Here is a 14,290-nt window from a genome sequence, read left to right on the forward strand (position 1 = left end):
GACTTCTGTTATCTTTATTAGTTTCCCAAACACAGAACTTGAAAAGGCATTTTTGGACATCTTTCTTTGGATATAAAGTAAGTTCTGTTCAAGTATGCTGGATGCTGGTTCATAAGCGATTTGTTTATCAGATGTTTCCTAAATCATGGGCTGACTACTAACTTTTGATATGGGAGCTTTTCCGTTTGAAGATACCATTGCCCTAAAAAACTAAATAAAATATTAATTAAAAAAACACATTAAAAAAAACTTAAATGTACCACAACATTTCTATATTACCGATTTAAAACCTTGACTTTTCCAAACCATGGTAAACCTTGAAACCTAGTGTAATAATGAGCTCATAGTGCCTTTCATTTGTCCCACCCTACAGAACACACTAAAATCCGAAGGTGCATTTCACAAAAAACGCAGCTTTACTTTTCTGTCCTCTCCTGTGGTTTGTTTTGCTGTCATGGGACATGAAGAAGAGGGTTGAGGGCTTGCTGACTATCGCTGTGAGTCACTGAAACAGAGAGAATGTTGATCATTGGCTTCGGGGACAGCAGGCCGTGTGGAGCCCTGAGCACAGTGACTCAAGCCATCGCCAAGATGCCCTTGACAGCGGCCGCAGCAATGCCACAGGAAGAGAGACTTTTCCAGTCCTCTTTACGCAATATACTTTAGTCCACAGCAGGGCTGCACAATATATCGTTGTAGCATAGATATCGCAATGTGTGCATATGCAATAGGCAAGGTGTGATCTGTCGAACGTAACACAGTGCTCATTCAGTAAATATCTAAGTGGGAACTCTTGATTTGTATGTATGTATAAAGTACGTACAATATGTCATCTGGTGAAATATATATGCATTACAAAATAAAATATAGCAATGTCCTTTTTTCTCTAATATCATATAGCCCTTGTACTCTTCTCCTTCTCTTTGCCAGCTGAGAACAACAAGCCCTTTAGGTCAGCCAAATCCCCCAGAGAGATGCACGCGTCCTGCTCATCCTTGAGTATGGGGGGAATTTCATGTTTCTTACACGATTTTACTTGAAAGCGAACATAATGTACAGATAAACCTCAGGCTGGGCCAGAAAAGGCCAGAAATGTAAGCTAGACTGATCTTATGAGCTGTTTTTGCATGCATGTGCTCAGTGTCCATATGCATGATCATATATATATACGTGTGTGTTTATCCTGCAGGTCTCCGTTTCTTAGAGCACAGAGGAAAGGCGGTGGCTGTTGACATTAAAATGAGAAACATTAAAAAAAGCTGTCCATTCATTTCAGCATCGCATGGTTAGTTACAGAGCACATTCACACAACATCACCATGTTTTGTTGGACTGCGTTTGAGGAAGACAAACTAGACATTGTGTCCTTTTTGTACAATAGGTTGCATTGGATGAAAGCATCTGCTAAATGCATGAATGTGCTGTACTGTATGAGACACTATTATTTGGAGAGCCAGTGTCATAAACAGCCTGAAGGGAAAGAGAGGAAACAGTGGGAAATAAACCATCCTTTCATACGTAACGTTTATCGTGTTTTTTGTGCTCCGTGTAGCAACATAAAAGCACTCAAACCATTTAGGCATCATTTCTTTGAGTTTTTCTTCACATCTGACAGTGTTTATTTCCTACAGTCGACATGACCTGGAGCAATTTATGAAGAAAACACATATATATTTATTTTAAAACCTATACATGCTAATTGTTTCCCAGTGATGGGTTGCAGCTGGAAGGGCATCCACTGCGTAAAACATATGCTGGATAAGTTGGTGGTTCATTCTGCTGTGGCGACCCTAGATTAATAAAGGGACTAAGCCAAAAAGAAAATGAATGAATGAATAAATATATGCTAATTGTTATAGGAATCATACATTTTTGGTCTTTCATTGCCAACCAATGAACCAAAAATTAATTCATTCAATTTCTTTTTGGCTTAGTCCCTTTATTAATCAGGGGTCACCACAGTGGAATGAACCACCAACTTATCCAGCATATGTTTGTATGCAGTGGATGCCTTATCCATCACTAGGAAACATCCATACACACTCATTCACACACATACACTACGGACAATTTTCAGCTTAGCCAATTCACCTATAGTGCATGTGTTTGGACTTGTAGGGGAAACCAGAGCACCCGGAGGAAACCCACACAAACATGGGGAGAACATGCAAACTCCACACAGAAATGCCAAATGACCCAGCCGAGGCTCGAACCAGCGACCTTCTTGCTGTGAGGCGACAGCTTTACCTACTGCGCCACCGCTCAACTTCTGATCAATAATTGCCTAGCCAAGGACTTCCTATATTAAAAGTTTTAAAATCGCTATTGAAGACAAAAGGCTAATATAATCAACTGTGGACATTTTGATAGTGTTTCACAACATGAACATGACTGAAGTTGAATCTTTCTATTACCTATGTCAATTTGGGGGTTAACTTCTGACGAATGTGGGAAACTGATGCGTGCAGCACCGTCACTGACAGAGAGAGCGAGTGCGCGCGAAAGCAGAGACACCGAGAGTGTGTGAGAAAGGCCTCAGTCATATCTCCGCAGTTGGTAAAATAAATGCACCGATGGCTGATCTTGCTTCTCTGTGGCGTTTTGACACCAAAATACGCGTCCAAATTTAGGGGGGCTGATGGGGGGCCAAGCTTGTTGACATGGGAGCACTGTAGAAGTGTGCAAATAGCCGTGCACGCATTTAAAAAATTTCATGATCAGCGGCTTCCTCATGCGCACGCATTATAGGACTACATAATATCATTATACACAACAGCCTTGGTAGGTCTACAATTACATTCCTGAATGACGTCCGGAATGAAGCAGTTACTGCTCCTTCTAGTGCACAAAGGACACTGAAGGGGCAAACCATCAGGTCGTCTGCGTTGATGACGATGAACCTCACGATGACCCCCCCCAAAAAAAAACCTTTGGATTTGCGCATATAACAAGGTTACAGGGGGTTTGGGGGGATTGACCCCCATGATTAAGGCTTGAACCCCCCTGAAGGACGACAAAACAAGATGTATGGGGGGGATCCTTTTGAATCTGATAACAAGTTAACTCTGATCTGTATTTTAAATGTTATTATTTAAAATAATAGATATCAATTTTCCCACCCCTATAACAGTTCATGCCAATCAGTCTATGCAGGAAAAAAAGTCATTCAACAGTCTGAAACCGGCAGGTTTAGAGCACCGATAGACACTGCAAGAGTTCACAAGACTGATTTCTCATGAAACAGGTGTTTGTTTCTACATGTAGCCTAAAAGTCAAGTCAAATTAGATACTTAGTTTGTATAGTTTGACCTAAAGTATGCCAAAATAGCATCTCAGGTCAGAATACACTAAACAGTCTATCCCACAAACACTGAAAACTTACATTTATTTTATTAATAAATTAGATGTAATTTAAATAAATACATACATTTGATTCACTGAAGCATGTATTACACAAACTAACATTACAGGATTTTCGCACACAACCATCTCTAGGGTTTACAGAGAATGGTCCAAAAAAGAGAAAATATCCAGTGAGCGGCATTTCTGTGGGCACAAATGCTTGTTGATGCCAGAGGTCAGAGGAGAATGGCCAGACTGGTTCCAGCTAATAGAAAGGCAACAGTAACTCAAATAACCTTGTTACAACCGAGGTCTGCTAAAGAGCATCCCTGAATTGGACAATAGAGGATTGGAATAACGTTGCCTGGTCCGAAGAGTCTCAATTTCTGCTGTGACATTCAGATGGTAGGGTCAGAATTTGGCATCAACAATATGAAAGTATGGATCCATTCTGCCTTGTATCAACGGCTTAAGCTGGTAGTGGTGGTTTAATGGTGTGTGGGATTTTTTCTTGGCACACTTTGGCCCCATTAGTACCAACTGAGCATCGAGGGGGATATTTCTTGGATATTTCTTGGCACACTTTGGGCCTGTTAGTACCAATTGATTCATTAATTGCGCATATAACAAGGGTCGCCCCATTGAGCTCTGAAAATGTGGAAATCCGTATACAGAAGATCATCCCTGATCCATAAATATGGTGGAAATTTGTTGTGTATTTATTTTCATTTTCCAGATAGCATAATTTCAGAACTCTGTGTATAAAACAGAATTGGTTTCACTGCAGCTAAAGTAGGAGTTGCAAATGCCAACAACCCCCCCACACCACCACCCCCCACCCCAATTCTTATGAATTAAACATGATACTCTTTATAATACAAAGTTGCTTTGGTCAAGGTTTTTATTTGGCTAAACAAGATTTGTTTTGTATATTGTGTATAAGTAGGAGTGATTGTCTCTGTGGAGGCCATAAACCTTAGCTTAAAATGTGGGAAATCGAGATGGTTTTGATTTATGCTTGCTTCCTACAGCGCACACACACACACACACATAACATCGTGCCAAAGAGGACTTTTTTTGATGTCAGAATGGTACCTGCCCACAGATCAGAGTGTTTCTATGTGTGTGTGTTGTGTTTACCACCCACCATACAGAACGACGTGTCAGTCTTAGTTTGCTTTGCAGGCTGTTTCTAGATGCACATGTTACTCAGAATCTGTGCTTGAGATTTAAATGACAGGTTACTGTTTGAATAAACCTACTTATACTTATGTCTCTACCATATTTACACATAAATACATACTCTAGACATTTAATGCAGTGCATTGAGAACAGAAAAACATGACGAACATTAGATGAAACTACAACCAATGCACTTAATGGTCATGTTAACCCAATCAGCTGGCAATGGGCATTTTATCTGAGAAATATATGTAATTACTAACACTGGAATTGTTATAATAATGCATAAATATTAATAAACATTTATATCACAAAACATAATTTAAGGGAGACCAATGACCATAATTAATCAGTAGAATATTGTAATTGCTGAATAAAAATTAACACAGATGTATGTAATAAACATAATCTAAAATTATTATTAGTTAGGTGGTTGTTTGGCACAATAACAAAGGACTATGACATAAATACATATGTATTTTTTACAATGATAAGCATTAGTCTTGACTGATTAGATTTGTAATAGATTATGATTCATTTGTAATGTTTCCAGACTATTTATAAGGACTATTGTCTTTATATTCACTTAATATATAAATATAGCAAATAAATTTATATCCCATTCCTGTTAACTAACATTGATTTTGATTCGTTTTGTCACATATTATCTTGATATGATTAATTATATTTTATATAAATATGTGCAATTACTAACACTCAAATTGGTATAATAGTGTATAAATATTAATACATAACATAACATTTAAACCTCAAATAAATAATTTAAGGGAGACCAATGATTAATCATCAGAATATCTAATTGTTTTGCTAAATAAACATTAATAGTGATGCATTTAATGCACATATTCCAAAATTATTGTTAGTTGGTTGTTTGGCACAATATAAAAGGACTATGACATAGATACAATTATTAAGGTAAAGTTGGTTTTATATTCACACATTCAGACTTTCTCCTTAATAATATAATTTCAGAAATGTATTAATTCCAAAGTCTAAATAGTGAAGCCAATGACTATCAAAGAACAACAACGTTCACTGTCAATTAAATAGTGTTAATGTTGTTTTGAAGTCATACATGTAATTTCAGTCTGAATATTCAAAGTACCATTGTAAACAATACAGGGAGCTGTCACTGAACAAATGTGCGAATATAAAACCAACTTTACCTCAATGATACATATTTATTTTATGATTTGCATTCGTCTGATGACCAATTATGATTATTTGTAAAGTTTTCTTACTACTTTCATTCTTTATATTCACTTAGATATAGCAAATGTTCTTACTGTATATCCCATCCCTGTTAACTAACAATGATTTTGATACGCTTTGTCATTTATCATCTTGATATGATTAATTATGGTGGATCAACAGAACAAACATCGAGATGCTGCATCATTCTGACAGCCAACCAGACTCAGAAATTAAGCCTTTCATTCATTATGAAACCATGTCAATATAATGAATTAAACTATGATAACAGACAAGTGTTTTGAGTTGTTTTAATCTTCGCTATAGTATCACTGAACTTTTAACATTACCACAAAAACCCCTAAACGTGCTTTAATCGTTGATTCCTTCAAGCTCTGGAAGTGTTTGCTTGAAAATGTCGCCATCTTGTGATATAATGCAGCTAAAGCACTAGTCTTGAGCTAGATACATATACATATACATATATATATATATATATATATATATATATATATATATATATATATATATATATATATATATATATATATATATATATATATATATATAACACATTGCTGAAAAGAAACATAAGATCTGTAGTGATTTAGCAATTCGCAGTTGTTCTTTATTAGCTAGTGTGTTACCGGCTAACATACTAGCTAATGAAGAAAGTACAACTGCCCCATTTACTAAACGTAATGGTGGACAGTGGGCCTATGAAGTGTGCGAAACAAATAAAAAAAATAATCAAATATTAACCTTATTTCGCAATGTGGAGGTCAAAGTTTACTGTTACCTTGGGATTAATTCCTCAGATTTGCTTCGTAGTTTCTGACTGTTTGTGAGCTTCCGGAAAATTCCAGTTTGCCTACTTCGCGTGCGCATGCTCAATGCGTTTGGCGCCGTGAAACGTCATTTCTGATGACTCCTGAAAGGATTTTAAGAAAATTATTTCAATAACGACACAATATTAATATTTTAATTACATTAAAAAAGCCAAATCAGATTTATATTGTCTACTTTTTAATGTGTGTGTATCATTCATTGACATCAGTTACAGAAAATGATCAATACAAAACGCATACAATTAGGCCCAAGGTTTGAATCATATATTTACTTTAAGTTATGTTTATTTTAGTGTATAAAGTAGTTTATTTAAAACGTCCTTATATCTTAAATATTTTTTTCTCGCAAACGAAGAATGACAAGGGGTGATGGCAAAAAGCAACTACAGAGTAAAAAAAAGTCTAATAATACCCATTGAAAGGTGGGGCGCGAATAACAGGGGGTTTGGGGAGGATTGACCCCCCTGATTAAGGCTTGATCCCCCCTGAAAGACAACAAAACAAGATGTATGGGGGAGGGACTCCCTTTGAATCTGATAAAAAGTTAACTCTGATCTGTATTTTAAATGTTATTAATTAAAATAATAGATATGCATTTCCCACCCCTATAACAGTTCATGCCAATCAGTCTATGCGGGAAAAAAAGTCATTCAACAGTCTGAAACCGGCAGATTTAGAGCACCAATAGACACTGTAAGAGTTTACAAGACTGATTTCTCATAAAACAGGTGTTTGTTTCTACATGTAGCCTAAAAGTCAAGTCAAATTAGATACTTAGTTTGTATAGTTTGACTTAAAGTAAGCCAGAATAGCATCTCAGGTCAGAATACACTAAACAGCCTATCCCACAAAACACTGAAAACTTACATTTATTTTATTAATAAATTAGATGTAATTTAAATAAATACATACATTTGATTCACTGAATCGGCGAAGCAGTGTCACAGTAAGTAGTGCTGTCGCCTCACAGCAAGAAGGTCGCTGGTTCGAGCCTCGGCCGGGTCAGTTGGCATTTCTGTGTGGAGTTTGCATGTTCTCCCTGTGTTGGTGTGGGTTTCCTCTGGGTGCTCTGGTTTCCCCCACAGTCCAAAGACATGCAGTACAGGTGAATTGGGTAAGCTAAATTGTCTGTAGTGTATGTGTGTGAATGAGTGTGTGTGTGGATGTTTCCCAGATATGGGTTGCGGCTGGAAGGGCATCTGCTGCGTAAAAATATGCTGGATAAGTTGGCGGTTCATTCCGCTGTGGCGACCCCGGATTAATAAAGGGACTAAGCAGACAAGAAAATGAATGAATGATTCACTGAAGCATGTATTACACAAACTAACATTACAGGGTTTTCGCACACAACCATCTCTAGGGTTTACAGAGAATGGTCCAAAAAAGAGAAAATATCCAGTGAGCGGCAGTTCTGTGGGCACAAATGCCTTGTTGATGCCAAAGGTCAGAGGAGAATGGGCAGACTGGTTCCAGTTGATAGAAAGGCAACAGTAACTCAAATAACCACTCGTTACAACTGAGGTCTGCAGAAGAGCATCTCTGAATTAGACAATAGAGGATTGGAAAAACGTTGCCTGGTCTGAATTTCTGTTGTGACATTCGGATGGTAGGGTCAGAATTTGGCATCAACAACATGAAAGTATGGATCCATCCTGCCTTGTATCAACGATTTAAGCTGGTAGTGGTGGTTTAATGGTGTGGGGGAAATTTCTTGGCACACTTTGGGCCCATTAGTACCAATTGAGCATGGTGTCAACACCACAGCCTACCTGAGTATTGTTGCTGACCATGTCCATCCCTTTATGACCAACGTGTACCCATCTTCTAATGGCTATGTCCAGCAGGATAACGCACCATGTCATAAAGCGAGAATCATCTCAGACTGGTTTCTTGAACATGACAATGAGTTCACTGTAATCAAATGGCCTCCACAGTCACCAGATCTTAATCCAATAGAGCACCTTTGGGATGTGTTGGAAAGGGAGATTCGCATCATGGATGTGCAGCTGACAAATCGGCAGAAGCTGTGTGATGCCATCATGTCAATATGGAGCAAAATCTCTGAGGAATATTTCCAGTAGCTTGTTGAATCTATGCCACGAATGGGTTAGGCAGTTCTGAAGGCAAATGGGAGTTCAACCCGGTACTAGTAAGGTGTACCTAATAAAGTGGCCGGTGAGTATATGTTGAGCATGGAACATCAATTTTGTTGTAAAATGTCATTTTTACCCATTTCCCTTCCCCTGAACCCAACCATCACCGTAAATTATTCCCAAAATCAGAGGGGAATAATAGCTGAATAATAATCATGTAGAAGTGCATAAACATAAACCGTAAACATATCCCTTAATTCTGATTGGCTGATTGGAATGTTGTTCCAAGATCAACATAGATGTTAATCCAGGAAGATGTCCTACTCGGTGAAATCAGGTTGGCACAGTATTTGCTGACGTTATTAAACATAAAACCATGATGCCATCATCCTTGAACTTTGTGAGAAAGCAGAATAATGGTATTAATGATTTACTCTGATTTCTGTGTCCTGGTCTCTGAACAGTGTTGGTGTCAGTTTCCTTGTTTTACATCCTGGGAGGAGCAGTGGGGGAGGTTTTTTGTGAAACAGGAGCACACGGCTTCTCAAAATCTCACAAAGCAGAACACACATCTGTGTTAACAACGCCCACTTCACAGATTACCTCCACTCTGTTTCGCAACAGAAAAGCATGATCTGAACTTAGAACCAGACTGAACAAACACGTGTTTCATCAGAGGATCAGACACTGAAGCAGAAGAAGGTAAAAGAGCTATATTTCCCCTCTTTTCTTTGTGAAACAATCACATTCTGTTGGATTATACATTTCTAAATGCAACAGTAATACATGTTTTGCTAAATGCAGACTTATTCTACAGTGTTTTCTGCAGATTTCTTGTTAAAGTTGCATTCATATTTCACACTAAGAGTCTTTCTTTGTGCAGACAATACAACATCTTTCTCCAAAAGCTTAATAGTTAATAAACACATCTGCTTTCAATAACTCTGTCTGTACATGCATTCAAGCATGAAGTCATTTCTGGCATTACAAGAATGTGCAAATCAAAGAAACACAGAGCAAACTTTTTTTTTTAGTTCATGTAATTTCTATTTCAGTGTTTTTAATATCAATGTGTTGGTTTAATATGCTCAAAAAAGAAAAAGAAAATTAAACTGTCATCACTGACACCACCGTTGAACATCTCTCCAAAAGTGTTTATATAAAATGACTCGCATATAAATCTAATGGTTTACTCCAAATCTGGTGATGAATGTGATGAACATATTTCATTTATGTGTTTTATTCACATGTAAACATCTAAACAAAAGCTCAGCCAAAGCTGCTTGCAGGGGTGGATTTAACCAATAAGCGAGGTAAGCGACCCCCAATAAATGTCTTTAAGTATAAATTATAACTATAAGCTATATATAACACAGTTTTCTATCATATTTTGTTTGGTGAGAGTTAAACAAATAACAATTTTAACCCAATTAAATACTATTTATTATACAATCAAATATAATATTACTGTAATAATGTAATAATAATATCCTAAAATAAAATATCCATCATGAAGCAGTCCAGCAGTCAAACTTATACATTTTTTATTTAATTGTTTTAGCTGTAAATTCATTTTAAAGACAGCTAATCATTTAAAATGTAAAAATTGCATTAGTTTAAAATGTTGAAAAGAAGATTGAATGATATATAAAAAAAACAGTAGTAAAAATAAACAATAAATAAAAAAGGGTGCATTTCAGGACTTGGGCCCTATGGCTGGAATTTCTTAGGGCCTCAAAATCCTTGAATCCACCCCTGGCTGCTTGACACACAAGAATAATAATCATTGGTTCTTGAAGTGAACCAATGTGACTCACGAATAAACCTGGTTTATTGGTTACCGTGCACCAAGCAAGCGTTAAGTCATTTAAATGCTGTAAATATTGTTCGATGTATCATTCATTTTCCTTCGGCTTAGTCTCTATTTCAGAGGTCGCCACAGTGGAATGCACCGCCAACTATTCCAGCATATGTTTTATGCAGCTGATGTCCTTCCAGCCACAATGCAGTACTGGGAAACACCCATACACACTCAAATTCACACACACACTCATACACTACAGCCAATTTAGTATAATTTCCCCTATAGTGCATATGTTTAGTCTGTGGGGGAAACCGGAGCACCCGGAGGGAAGCCAACGGCAACACGGGGAGAACATGCAAACTCCATACAGAAATGCCAACTGACCCAGCCGGGACTCGAACCAGCAACCTTGTTGCTGTCAGGTGATTGTGCTAACCGCTGAGCTGCCCTTGTTCGATGTTTAATAAATACAATTCAGAAAGGAAATTAAGATGCCACTTTAAAGTTATTATCAATTATCTGGCTTGCTATAACGTGTCGATTAAATTGTTTTATTTTATTTGTACTATACTATATACCATATTATATTCATAGTCCGTCTTTAACATTTCAAATAAGCATATTAGCATTTAGAGAATATATGGGACTAAGCCAAAAAAGAAAATACTGAATTTTTATTTTTATTTTTTTGCCAAAAGACATACCTACTAACGTTGTCGTTTCTGTGTGGAGTTTGCATCTTCTCCCCATGTTGGCATGGGTTTACTCCAGGTGCTCCAGTTTCCCCCACAGTCCAAACACATAAGCTATAGGGGAATTGAATAAACTAAATTGGCTCTAGTATATGTGTCGGTGTGAATGAGTGTGTATGGGTGTTTCCCAGTACTGGGTTGCAGATGGAAGGGCATCCGCTGTGTAAAACATAAGCTGGATACATTGGCAGTTCATTCTGCGGATAGATAAAGGGACTTCAGGGACGTCAGAAGACCTGGACTGAAGTGCTCAATTGATGTGGAATTCTTTTAATATTTTGTTATGAACATTTAGATAAATTACAGAAAAAACGAAATATCTCAGAAATAAATAACTTCTTACAGATTTGAAATGATAACAAGCTAAAGAGCAGACATAATAATCCACATGTGTAAACTATCCCTTTATGTTTACTTTATGTTTCTCTCGAGGATTGTTTCCCTCATTTCCATCAATTAGTGAAGTTGTTGGCTTTCAGCAGCGACATTTACATTACACTGAACTGAATAGGGCGTCACTGTGGCGCAGTGGGTAGCACAATTGCCTCACAGCAAGAAGGTCGCTGGTTTGAGCTCCAGCTAGGCCAGTTGGCATTTCTGTTCAGAGTTTGCATGTTCTCCCTGTGTTAGTGTGGGTATCCCCCACAGTCCAAAAAATGTGCTATTGACCTTATTCTTCAATGCGGAAGTACGGTCGTTATTGCGATTGTTTTAGAACTTCCGATTTAGCTCCCCGTGGGAGAAATGACTAGGATTAATAAACCAAAGAAAACTGTCAAACTACTTGCTCTACAAACAAGTGTTTGCATGAATATACAAACAAAGCAGAATCATATATTAAGAAAATGTCAGTTTGCAACATCAGGCAGCATAACGAGCTGTTTTTAGCATCTAAAAATGAATGGAAGTGAATGAAACAGGAAGTCTCGAGCCAAAAAGATTCAAATGGCTGCGCCCGCTCATGCCTGAAGAATAGGGTGAATAGGTGAATTGAATAAACTAAATTGGCTGTAGAGTATGTGTATGAATGCAAGAATGCATGGGTGTTTCCCAGTGTTGGGTTGTGGCTGGAAGGGCATCCGCTGCATAAAGCATATGCTGGATAAGGTGGTGGTTCATTCTGCTGTGGCGACCCCTGATTAATAAAGGGACTAAGCCGAAAAGAAAATGAATGAATGAACTGAAGTAAAGTGAACTTTAAATGTGGCAACTGATCAAGCAGTTTTAATTGACTAGAACGTCATCTTGACAATCTACAGTGTAAAAAGCACAATAGAAATTTTTGTGTGGAGTTTGCATGTTCTCCCCGTGTTAGAGTGGGTTTTCTTTTGGTGCAGTCCACAGTCCAAACACATGTGCTATAGGTGAATTGGGTAAACTAAAATTGGCTGTAAAGAATGAGTGTGTGTGTGTGAATGCAAGAGTGTATGGGTGTTTCCCAGTACTGGGTTGCGGCTAAAAGGGCATCCGCTACATAAAACATACACTACCTGACCAAAGTCTTGTCGTCGATCCCTGATGTAAGAGCATCAAATAACTTGACTTCTTGATCATTTGGAAAAGTGGCAGAAGGTGGATTTTCCTGATGAATCATCTGTTGAACATCCCAAACATCACAAATACTGCAGAAGACCTACTGGAACCTGCATGGACCCAAGATTTTTATATCAGTCAAGTTTGGTAAAGGAAAAATCATGGTTTGGGGTTACATTCAGTATTGGGGCGTGCGAGAGATCTGCAGAGTGGATGGCAACATCAACAGCCTGAGGTATCAAGACATTTGTGCTGTCCATTACATTACAAACCACAGGAGAGGGCAAATTCTTCAGCAGGATAGCGCTCCTTCTCATACTTCAGCCTCCACATCAAAGTTCCTGAAGGTAAAGAAGCTCAAGGTGCTCCAGGATTGGCCAGCCCAGTCACCAGACTTGCACATTATTGAGCATGTCTGGTGTAAGATGATGAAGGCAGCATTGAAAATGAATCCAAAGAATCTTGATGAACTCTGGGAGTCCTGCAAGAACGTTTTCTTTGCCATTCCAGATGACTTTATTAATGAGTGATTTGAGTCATTGCAGAGATGTATGGATGCAGTCCTCCAAGCTCAAGCATGATCATATTTTATTTTGGTCAAATAAGCAAAATCTAAAGGCCTTTGCCTTTCATATAAGCCACTTCTGATGGTTGATCAACTCAAATGATCAACTACTGTAGAAGTCAAGTTATTATATTTGTTCCTAAAACTTGGATAGGCGACAAGACTTTTGTTGGGCAGTGTATGCTGGAATAGTTGGTGGTTCATTCCGCTGTGGTGACCCCTGATAAATAAGGGAGTAAGCCGAAGAAAAATTAATGAATGGATTATTTGGGATGATTCTACAGGGCAGGGAATCTTGCATGAAATGCAATAAACACATTACACGCATAGATAAATGCAATATAGCAAATAAAAAAGTCAAATTAAAAGTGCTTTATGGTTTACAAGGTAGTCAAATCGTATTCAGGTACAGAAATTAAAAAATCTCATAAAAAATAGCGCTGCAAAGACGTCACTGTTTAAATAGCTCAATTCATTTTTTTATTAAAGTACCAAATGACGACATTTCTTGTGCCTGAAATTATAAACTTTTACTCCATTTTGGTTCTTTCATGTATTTTGAATTGTGGCTTTATAATCCCAATATTATATATCCTAAACGATATAATGCCAACTCAACATTGCAGATCGTTCCATGTGACTATTTCAGATGCACACATTGCGATATCGATGCTGAAGCAATATATTGTGCAGCCCTACTGTCTACCTAACATCACTGTTTTTCTGTGCCCTATAGGAAGAGATGAACATCCCAAAATCTTCATGCTGTCTTTTCCTCCTATCCATACTTCTCAGCACCGCCGTTCCCTCAGCTCAGGCCGGGAAGGTGTTGGTGTTTCCAGTGGACGGCAGTCACTGGGTCAACATGAATATAATCATTGAACTCCTTCACTCCAATGGCCACGAGATCACAGTGGTGCGTACGGCCAGCAGCTGGTACGTCAAAGAGAAATCCCCGCA

The 14,290-nt window shown here is 37.9% G+C and overlaps 1 protein-coding gene across 2 annotated transcripts in view; it reads left to right on the forward strand.

The window, feature by feature from the left end:
* The first annotated feature begins 9,215 nt into the window (after positions 1–9,215).
* The window catches only part of LOC130218450 (UDP-glucuronosyltransferase 2A2-like), a 7,881-nt gene continuing 2,806 nt past the window's right edge, over positions 9,216–14,290 (forward strand). The window contains exons 1-3 of one of the 2 annotated variants that reach the window (XM_056450644.1): positions 9,216–9,378; positions 9,945–9,989; positions 14,067–14,290. The exon at positions 14,067–14,290 is cut by the window's right edge and continues 2,806 nt beyond it. In XM_056450644.1, the coding sequence (XP_056306619.1) occupies positions 14,073–14,290 (218 nt within the window). In that variant the 5' untranslated portion in view covers positions 9,216–9,378; positions 9,945–9,989; positions 14,067–14,072. The remainder of the gene's footprint in view (positions 9,379–9,944; positions 9,990–14,066) is intronic. The other variant, XM_056450643.1, reaches the window with a different exon arrangement.

This window comes from Danio aesculapii, chromosome 24 (genome assembly GCF_903798145.1).
Source record: "Danio aesculapii chromosome 24, fDanAes4.1, whole genome shotgun sequence".
Lineage (NCBI taxonomy): Eukaryota > Metazoa > Chordata > Actinopteri > Cypriniformes > Danionidae > Danio > Danio aesculapii.